This window comes from Pyxicephalus adspersus, chromosome 7, assembly GCF_032062135.1.
Source record: "Pyxicephalus adspersus chromosome 7, UCB_Pads_2.0, whole genome shotgun sequence".
Lineage (NCBI taxonomy): Eukaryota > Metazoa > Chordata > Amphibia > Anura > Pyxicephalidae > Pyxicephalus > Pyxicephalus adspersus.
In genome coordinates, this window is record NC_092864.1 from 73347980 (window position 1) to 73359331 (window position 11352).

At 39.8% G+C, this 11352-nt stretch overlaps 1 protein-coding gene across 1 annotated transcript in view; it reads left to right on the top strand.

Moving 5' to 3' along the window:
• LOC140335944 (palmitoleoyl-protein carboxylesterase notum2-like) overlaps positions 1–3145 on the top strand; it is a 26234-nt gene extending 23089 nt beyond the window's left edge. Inside the window, exons 10-12 of the mRNA XM_072418960.1 lie at positions 55–202; positions 1687–1734; positions 2835–3145. Of these exons, the coding sequence (XP_072275061.1) occupies positions 55–202; positions 1687–1734; positions 2835–3138 (500 nt within the window). The 3' untranslated portion in view covers positions 3139–3145. The remainder of the gene's footprint in view (positions 1–54; positions 203–1686; positions 1735–2834) is intronic.
• Positions 3146–11352: the final 8207 nt, after the last annotated feature.

The window sequence follows — 11352 nt, forward strand, 5'->3', positions numbered from 1 at the left end:
ATCTTTTGTTCTGCTCCATTATCATTATGTCTCAGCCATTGCTCTGTGTTTCAGCCCCTATTTTTGTGGTTCAGTGGCTTTATGATGTGGAACAGCTAAGAATAGAAAACATCACACCTGATTTTCAATTCATGACAGCAACTCAGTGGAATAACATACAGATCATTGGACGGGAGATGAAGAAGTCACTACGTGAAGTCCCGTAAGAAAAATGCCATTTCTTATTTCAAAGAGATGATGGCAACTTTTTTTTTTAAATAATTTACCGCTTTTGTCTCATTTTGGGAAATGAATAGCAAATCTAGCAGAAATAATTTAATATAAAAGGTAATTTTGGTCGAATATCTCACTATTCGATTCGACAGCTATTCGATTGAATAGGGGGATATTGTTTGGGTGATGCCGAATTCGAACACCATTTAGGTCAATGGTGGGAAAAATTGGGTTATTTTTCGGGACTGTGAAGAACTGCAAGAGCAATCGGGAGCAGAGCTGACAGCTCCGCTTCCCTGTTTGCGCTAGCAGCCCTTTATTAGTTGTATGTGTTCTTGGATAGAGTTTCTTTATCCAAAAACACAGGAGTCCTGTGTTCCTGAATAGAGAAACTTTATCCAGGAATAGGGACAGGGCTCCCTGATGGGCTGAGGAAAAATTTCCCCAGCCAATCGGAGAGCACTAGAGGTTTTGAATGGGGAGACTTGTCCCCATTTAACCTCTAGTGCCACAGATCGCACACTGTTCTCAATGAATGTGACCGCGGCTGCATTCATTTAGAAGATCCCCAGGGCACTAGAGGCTAAATGAGGACAAGTATCCCCATTTATTCACCTCTAGTGCTCTGTGATTGGCTGGGGAAAGGAAAATCCTGATGACACTTGAGCTGGTGCCCGGGGATCCCACACTGACAGGAGGATTCCCACGGCTGTGCAGCCATGGGAATCATTCTGTCATTGTGGGATATCCTGTAAAAAAATTAGTTACACAAATTAGTTACACAATTATTTATATTAGTTACACAAATCACACACATTCAATAAATTACTTTAACATTATTTTTTTAACACATTTTTTTACACACTAATTTACACACGAATTTGCACTCGTTTTTAATTTTTCGGGTCCGATCTATCCAAATTCGAACAGCCATATTCGGCTTACAAATATAAGGACAACTTGAATTCGAACTCCAACACTACTTAACATGTCCAGCCAAAACGATTTTCTTAGATTTGGATAGAGTTAGGAGAAGGTAAAAATAGAAATAAATTTACATCTGTGTTAGAGATTTAGGGCATGTTCACACTATAGGCCTGATTTAATAAAGTTCTCCCAGACGGAGAGGATACATTTTAATCGGTGATGCTGGGTGATCCAGCAAACCTGGAATGAATCCGGTCCACAATTCAAAACATTTGCTAACAAAAAGTAAATGAGTTTGAAGAAATCTATTTTATGAAAGCAAAAACATGCACAAACTGACACTAAGGGCATACATTGATGATTTGTACAGCTATACCTATTACCATTTAAGTAATTATCCTTTAAATTTTCACATTTGTTGTAGAAGTAATGACATATACAGTAAATATCTTCTGTTTTATATAGACTCTGCTATACTTTACCACAACAGTTAAGGACTATACTTGTAATAAACATGCTATTATTAACTTCCTTTTTAATTAACAGGGCAGTATTTGCTCCAGCCTGCTTCTCCCACACACTTGTTACAGAAAGGTAAGACAGATACAGGTATTACAACTGACCTGCTTGTAGGTTGGCTTATCTTAAAGAACCCTGTTTGTCCAACAGCTTAAAGCTATCTATAATTAAATAAAAAATTCAAAGTCAAATTAATTTTTTTAGTTATAAAAATAGCAGAGGTTTAGAACTTCTGCTTTGTTTTTATTGCTTGGATCGGAAATTTTATCTTAAAGCAAAAGTGGACTAAAGACAAAAAATTACACTTACCTTAATTTTGGCAGATCCCTCGATGGCGCTGGTCCTTCTTGCAAACCGGACCCGCATCATCCTGGGATTCCTCTTTGTCCCAGCGCCGCCATCTTCTGCCTTCTCTTCCGGTCTTCTTGCCCTGTCACCCAATCTCACACTGCACAGGTGTAAGATCAGGTGACGTAGTCGCTGTGAAAGGGAAAAAAATAGGCCGATCCCACTGCGCGTGCGTGAGATCTGCATCTCTTTCCTTTGGTGGAAAAAATGCCATTCTAATCTGGGGCATGCTCAGAAGCAGCAGCCAGAGCCTCCCAGAATGCATGACGTAGGTATCCCAGGAGGCTCTGCGCTCCCAAAGTCCTAATTGGGTGATGCAAAACTTAAAGGGTGTTGCACGTAAAAAAAAAAAAAAATTATTTAGAACAGTTGTCTACCCTTATATGTAAAGATGCCCCTTCTGCGCATGCCCCAGATTAGGGCATGGGCAGAAGGAGCAGCCAGAGCATCCTGGGATGTATGACGTGGGTAGGCGCTCCCAATAAGTCCTGATGGCTGCGGTCACTATGTTCTTGTTGCATGCTCTCTTACCCAGTGTACCTTGTGTTTGTGTTTCGGTATCGGCAGATTACCTCTTTGGCCAATCCTGTTGGGCTGCACTACGCATTGGTCGAGCCACTGCTGTTAATGGATTCAATTGACTGTGTTTCACCCAAATTGAAAATGGATTTTAAGCTAGCTCAAACACCATAAGACATTAGTGAATCATACTTCATGTTAACATGCAAAACCCACTAAAATAGTTTTAATTTCATAAACAGCATTTAATAAAATATTGATGTTATATTATTTGGTTGTATTAAACATTAAAATTGTTTATTTCACAGCAACTGGCTGGATTTTCAGGTAAAGGGAGTGAATTTAGCTCGAGCTCTACAATGCTGGGAGAAAAGCTTACAGGAACGAAGAGGTCAAAAGACTGTCATTCGTGGATGTCCCTTCCATTTAATAGATAACTGTCATTGGCCTCATTGCAATCCCACATGTCCAGCTCTCCATGATCCCGTGACTGGCCAAGAAGTGACCTTACTGCAAATGTTCCTCAGGCTGAACCTAGAAAATCAGAGGAGAGGTCAAGAACCCAAAGGTGATCTAAACCAGCTGATGGCCATGTTAAGAAATGGTGGTTAATCCAAATTTTATGACATACCGTATTATTATATATTATTTATAAAAAGTAGGTCCTACTGTCAGTGAAACTGAGCTATTTAATTTTTAAATATTAAAACATTTTAAGATGCAGTTGGTAGAAGGATGCTTGAAGATGAAATGTTTTTTAACTATATACAATAAGCTGTAATATTTATGTGGTTTACAAATTATACTAAACATGTACCAAGCTTATTATTATTATTAATATTGATAAGAATAATAATAAAAAAACAGGACTTTTATAGCGCTAACATATTATACAATGCTTTACATTAAAAGGGGTTGCAAATGACAGACAGAAACAAACAATGACACAGGAGGAGGAGAGAACCCTGCCCCAAAGAATTTATAATCTAAGCTTCTGCAAATATTTAGATTTGTGCAAAACCCCAATATATGTAACATGTACTAACTTCTCAAAAGTAAAGCCGAACCCCAAGTTTTGTAAAAAAAACTTTCTTTTCCATCAGGGCTGGTCCCACACTGCAGGAGTTATATGTTTGTGTATGTCTGGGGTTATTTAAATAGTAGTGTTTCTAATCCTATTTCACATTATCCTGCAGGCTCCATTTCTGTGCAAAGGGCCCCCTATAGCCTATTCCATGAGCTCAGACTTTCTCAAAGCTGGCTTTGCTAGGGGTTCCCTGAGCAGTGGGCAATGGGGGATTGGCTCTTGGTTTTGGCACCAATGCAAACTGCCAAAACCAGATACATGGGACCAATTGAGCCTCCTGTGTTTCTCAAATGATCACTGACTATGATAATTATTTAATTGTCTCTAGGGGATCATTCTTTCCAATGACTAGCAAAGTAAGGAATGTTACTACTACTGTGCCCCAATGTATGATCACCATTGTATTGGACATTCTCCACACTGATTATCAGTATAACAGAGCTTTGTTTTTAGTGATCTACAGGGCTTAGGGGGCCCTTCTCTTACTGACTGTTGTGGAAAGGCTAGTGTACAGAGAAGTCTACAATGAGCTTTTGTTATATGCATTTATAGCAGGGGTTATCCAAGAGCAGAAAACTATTTGGAGCAGGGGTGCCCAACAGGTGGATCACGATCTAACGGTAGATCTCAAAGGCAACGCAAGTAGATTGCGGAGCCCTGCCTTTCAAAATAAACTCCATCGCGCACAGGAGTTATTAAGTCCAAGTTTTTATTGTTGGCAGATCATTTTGACTTGGTCATTTTAAAAGTAGCTTGCAAGCCGAAAAAGTGTGGGCACCCCTGCTCTATAGGGTGCATACAAGGTAACAAAAAAGGTAAGAAAGGCTTCATAAGTTAATCAAGGCTTCAGTAGCAGGCACTGACAAATAACCCACAGTGCAAATCTAATAATCCTTCATTGTAAGGGAAGGAAGCCAAATGCCTGCCCACAGCCCAGACAGTAAAAAGTGACGACAAGGGCACCAGCCACTGGGGAATGATGAGGGGTAAGAGGTAAGTAAAATACTTTTTACATATCCCCTAGACATTAACAAGAAAAAAACCCTGGCAGTGTGGGATTGTAAGGGAATATTTCTGAACCTGGAGTGCAACTTTATTGTTATGTTTCAAAAGTTCTAGGTATGTAAAGACTTCAAGTCCTTTATGCATTTTATTATATCAAGCATAATAAACAGTTTTAGATGTAATACTCTATCTGTTTCATTTGTTTCAATTTTAACCACATAAAAGTGTGAGCAGGGTAATATGTTAATTCCCAACTAAGCACAACATAGAACAAGGCACATTCTTAAAACAATCATGTGGATTTGTGTAAGATTAAAGACTTGCATTTGTAACAAAACCCTCTGTCCAGCAAGGATTTCTCGTACCTTTTAGTTTATTGTTAACAGATTGAAGTCATACATTTGTCACCCCCTACTTTCCTTGACTACAAGTCCTGCCCTATCCTGTAAACACATCGTTTTCACTGGAATACAGGATGCTGGGAAATACAGCCTGGCATCACATCTCATCTGATTCACCTTCCTACTGGCTGAATCCACATTTGGCCATTTGGCCAATTTAATGGATTTTCTGACCGCCATTTTTTTTTGTATATTGTCTTGGTTTTTTGTGGGTTTAGTAGAGCTTGATGAAATGAAACCAATATGAAAATTAAGCAGTGGAAATAAAATAGTCAATGTAGTATAGGTGTAGTATAAGTTTTAAATACTTAATTTATATTTATATCTATTTATATTTATATCTCTATAGTCATATCTACCTATCTATAAAAAAGAGAGTATTCTGTTCAGGACTACTCCTTTACATTTCATTCAGACACACACCTCCTATGCCTTTTTGGGATAATCCAGAATTCCCATATTTTATTTAATATTGTCAGTGTCTCAACATTACAGAAAAAGCATTTTTTTCTCCAAAATCAGAAATGTTTTGCAGATAAGCTCATTTCTAAAATCTCAACTTAAAGGATTGGTCAGATAGGTACAGTATTGAACGCTTGGTGGTGCCGTCCACAAGTCGAGTGATTCTGGATACGAATCAACAATCTCATTTACGTGGTCACCCAGACTAACCTACCAAAGCGTCTTGAAAAGGCATTATTCACTAAATTTGACAAATCAGTCCCAGGAGCAATGGCTTGCTTAATTTATTTTTTTTTTCTAGAAGCCCTCATATCAATAGCCTGCTACTGGAAAGCTGCCAATATACCCATAGAACTCACTAAAAACAAATTAAATTGGATAATGATGAATGATAAACTAACCTGTACGTGTAAAGATAAAATGGAAGTGTTCCACAATACTTGGGACCGTTGGATTTCCTTTAATTCAGTGTAGATTTCATGGGAAGAACCCTTCTTTGCCCATTTCCTGACCTCCTCTTTACTAAATCTCTTCCCCTTTTTCTTATTTAGTTACATCATATAATTTGAGTGGAATTGATATTTTTCTCTATGAGGACACCAGGAAATGTTGTCATGATTGCTTTGTGAAATTTAAATAGCCATGGAAAATTAGTAATTTCATTTTTTCTATACTGTATTTGCATAAAACACATGTAAGTTGATGAGCTTACTGATGTAACTTTGTTTCTCTGTATCGACCCGAATGGTCAATGCATTACAATTAATCCATTTTACAATTAATCCGTTTTACTGTATTCTGAGACATTGTGAATGTTAACTCTATGGCTGTTATTTGTTTATTTTTTCCCCACCATCCCTCTATTTGTTGTAAAACCCCCTGAAAATAAAAAGAAATTATTTGAAATATAAATTTAATTTAGCACTAAAATTTGTGAATATTCAATCGTACATATAATTTGTATACATGTGTTTTTAATGACCAAGAATACTATTGTTCACATCATTCCGCCTTTTTAGCATCATTATTAGGGCAGGGGCTGAATAAATATTGTGTTAGGGCTGCGCCCCCTGCAAGGTGACATGGGATTACCTGGGGCGTAGATTCTAATTGTCTCCTGGTCTCCACCAGAGCTCCCTGCAAAAGACGATGGGCCGGTGACCCTAATGGCCACAAGACTATTTTGCTGCTGGGAGCATACCAGGTCACGGCCCCCAGGCTCTCCCCACCGGGGGCGAGCAGGACAGAGGACTCCGTTATAGACACAGTGCAGACCAGGTACTAAGTTGGATGACATCAGGACAGCAATTCAGGCAGACTGATGGTCAGGGCAGGCGGCAGACAAGCGTGGTCCAGGTACAAGCACAGGTCCGGACAGGTGGAAAACAAGTGTGGTCCAGGTACAAGCACAGGTTAGTAAGGGCGGCAGACAAGCATGGTACAGGTACAGGTCAGAGCAGGCGGCAGACAAGCGTAGTCCAGGTACAGGCACAGGTCAGGGCAGGCAGCAGACAAGTGTGATTCAGGTACAGGCAAAGGTCAGGGCAGGCGTCAGACAAGGGTGGTCCAGGTACAAGCACAGGTCAGGGCAGGTGGCAGACAAGCGTAGTCCAGGTACAAGCACAGGTCAAGGCAGACAACCTTGATTCAGGCACAGGCAAAGGTCAGGGCAGGCGGCAGACAAGCGTGGTCCAGGTAAACAGGTCAGCACAGGTCAGGGCAAGTGGCAGACAAGCGTGGTCCAGGTACACAGGTCAGCTCAGGTCAGGGCAAGTGGCAGACAAGCGTGGTCCAGGTATAGGCACAGGTCAGGGCAGGTGGCAGACAAGCGTGGTCCAGGTACAAGCACAGGTCAGGGCAGGCCGCAAACAAGTGTGGTCCGGGTATATGCACAGGTCAGGGCAGACGGCAGACAAGCGTGGTCCAGGTACAGGCACAGGTCAGGGCAGGCGGCAAACAAGCATGATTCAGGTACAAGCACAGGTGAGGGCAGACGGCAGACAAGCATAGTCCAGGTACAAGCACAGGTCAGGAATTCAAAAGGGAACGAAATGGCAGAGTGTGAATTAGAAACTCGCAGGTAACAAGGCTGAGGATCCAGCAACCACAGCTTGGAATCAGGGAGGTATAAAGAAGACTAATAGCCAATAACAGGACAAGGCTGAAATCAGGAACTACTCTGCTCATTGGCTGCGACACATTTCCTAAAATCCCCTTCAGCTGTGGAAAGCCTCAGAGTAAGTGCAGGAGATGGTAAAAAAGTCACATCTTTGCACAGTTGAAGGGAGGCTGAAGATGCTGCAGGCTGATGGACAGATGATCTACGGGTGGAGTGGTAACATGATGATTTGGTATGGGAAACGCAAGCTTTCAGTTTGAGAGATGGCAATGGTTCTGCCACTTAGCATTTCTGGTGTACATCTGTGCACCGTAACTAATACAACGTAGTAATTGGCAGCAGAAAACAGGATCCAAATATGCAGGAACCCAAAGGATAACGGATCATATGTTGGAAATACAAAGATGTTCTGGATTCACTTAGTACTGTTCATCTGAATGCAGATGATGCCATATTTCTCTGATGAGATCATTATATCTGTGAAATTCTTGCAAGATTTTCCAGTTAAGTAAAATTCTTTTTTAAAAGATTGTGCTGAGCATTACACATTTCAGTTTTCCATCTCAAGGCCATCTCAGCTAAGAAAGATTGAAGTTGACAATTGTTGTTAGCAATGAAACCTAGTGTTTTTTTTTCTAACTAGAACTTGAATAGGTAAAAGTGAAGTCCACATTTCTTGAGAAAAAACTAATTAGGTAAACTTCTTTGTATATAAAACTTCTGTTTTAAGATACAGATGTGTTGCTGCATTAGAATTTATTTAGCCTTCCTAGGACTGGTACACATAGCCAGAATTTAAAATAGTTTTAAATTAGCTGATTCAGATAAAATGACTGCATCTGAAATCAATCTGAAGCAAAATGTACTTTTGATCAGTTGTTATCAACTGATTTTCCTGGATTGGTTAGAGCTATTATTTATGATGAAAAATCTCAAATAAAAAATGATTATGTGCTATAATGTCACTTTGTGTTTGCATTGCAACCTGTTTGTATAGCAATAAAAGAAAAGTCAGCTTGTAAAGGAAATTAGATGTATTTATTATACAACAGGCAAACATTATCGATATGAATGGTAACTAGTGTGCACATTGGATTGGCTGGTTAATTGACCATAATTCTCCAACTGTATGGTATACATAGTGAACTCACTCACAAGCTGGATTTTTACTTAGTTGCAATACAAACACAAATGTGACATTACAGCACACATTAATGATATCATTCACCTTCACTATTCCTCCATCTCCATTATACCAAATCACAACTGGACATAAGGGAGTTCCCTTGGTGGTCTTATCTGCAAATTACCCGTTATATCAGATCCCTGTCACAGGCAGTAGTGCTTCACACTTTGGCTATAAATTTCGAACTGTTATTAACCACACATTATAGCACACTACTGTGCAGAATATTAGCCAGGAAACTATCTACATGGAGTTTGTATGATCTCCATGTGTTTACATCAGCTTTTTCCAAGCAATCTGGTTTCTTCCCACATTTGAAAAGCATGCAGTAAACTATCCTCCAGAATTGGCCTTAGAATGTGAAAATGACATATGGCTATGGTATTGTGAACCTTTTAGAGGGAAGGCATGACTATGGATCATGTAAAGCACTGAAGAATATGTTGGCATTAGGAATAATTTGAATATAGTAAAAATAATAATACGTGTGCAATGTTTTGGGACTCCTGAACAATCTTATTGATGGGAAAATCAGTAAGATCATTGGAATGCAAAATTGGCAGCAGATTCTACAATAGAGAAGAAAGGAACTGCATTAAAATGCATTACACATGACTTTCACTTACATTTTAATAAGGCAAGTACCCTCTGTGCTGGAAAAGTCTCACAAAAGACATGCAAATAAGTGCAGAGAATGTGTAAAAATGTATGGAAAATACATTTTAAAGCACGATAAAAACTACATTGAAAAATGCATCTATTTTAAAATGCAAAAGGGTGAACTAACCCTTAATTGTCTGGATGACATGGTGGGATGATATAAAATGTTTAAAGAACAGTCATTTATTTCACAAATAAATCATACAGAAACTGCAAAATGCTCAAAAGAGGAAAATCAACAGTTTGGATGCTTTTTGTTTTAGAAATGTTTTCGCTTGCTGTAAAATATACATATGTTGTTTATTACTGCGTTTTCACATTGTTCTTGTAGGTATTTTATTATGTTACAGCACCTTGTTTAACTTTAAATGTACTTTTTTGGTTTATGTGTTATGCAAAAGTTCAAAAACAGTAAAATTCCCCCACTTCCAAAAGAGGAACAACAATATGAAAATGGCCAGTGACAACAGGGTTTTGTCTCAGACCGATATATTCGTTACAAGAATATGGAATTTGCCCATCAAAGCCTATTGACACTGGCTCTAAATATGCATTTATAATGCCTATCAATATTCCTGCTTATCATACTTTAAATCCTATAAATAAATGTTCTATATTTTACTGATGCTTAACTGCACTGTATACCGTAAACTAGCCACAAAGTAACAAGTGGGGTTCCATTTATTATGTGCTGTGTGAATAGCACTTGAAAATCTTCAATTTTAACATTTCTTATTTCCTTATATAAACATTTGAAAAATGCATAGAATCTACATGAAGACAGATGTTTTGGCATGAAGGTTAACATGACAGCCCACATAGTGAATCTTGCATTGAATTGTGACCCCATAAAAAAAAAAAAAGCTCTGGTGAAATCTTAAAGGGGGGATATGATCACCTTATGTAAATATATAAATGATCCATATCGGGAACTCTCTTCCCAACTATTCACTTAAGGATCATTACAATGAACAGGAGGGCGCTCTTTGTGTTTAGAGGAAAAGAAGTTTAAGGATAAACTCAAAAACAGCCAAATCAAAAAAAAACTACGCTTACCTTCAATCCTGCAGCACAATCGATCCGTCCAGGGGTCTCTTCCATCGGGTCCCTCATCGTCCCCATATCTGTCCTTTAGCTGGTGCTCCAGTGCCTCCATCTTCTCCTCTTTTTCAGGGTTCTTCTTACTACATCACCCGACCCAGGCGTGAGATTGGGTGACGTAGTTGGGGAAAAAAATTTGCCTATCTCACTGCACATGCGTGAGATCCGCCGAAAGTGCTCCTTCTGTGAATGCCTGAGGTGCTCGGGCATGCGCAGAAGGAGCACCTAAGAGCCTCCTGGGATGTGTGACATAGGTATCCTGGGAGGCTTTGCACTCCAATTCATTCTGAATTACCTAGGCCAGAGGTCGGCAAACTCCGGCCTTTAGGCCAGATACGGCCTAGCCAGTAGTTCGTTCCGGCCTAATGCCCCATGGCCGAGCCGCTGGAGCTCTTGTGCCCCCCCCCCCCTGCAGTTGCTTCCCTATTTACCGTGGCCGGCATTGATACTTCCGCTGCCATGGTAAATAGGGAAAGCTCCCTGAAGGTAAATCCCTCTCCTCCGCAACGCATACCGGTGGGAGGAGCCATTAGGGCGGATCCCTAGTGGCCATAAAACTTTGCCGACCCCTGACCTAGGCAATCGAGAATTAGGGGGTGGTGCTTCACCCTTTTTTTTTTTTTTACAGGGTTAAAGAATGACACAAAACACTCAGGCACTGCCTAATTAAAAGTTAGTACTTATCTTTATTGATGTGTACAATGGTCTAAAACAGCAACAGTTCCAGCAGCAAAATCACACGACTCGGTGTACCCCAGGAAGTGCCCATTTTCATATCACCTAACCGGGAAGAGTCAGGCAGGGA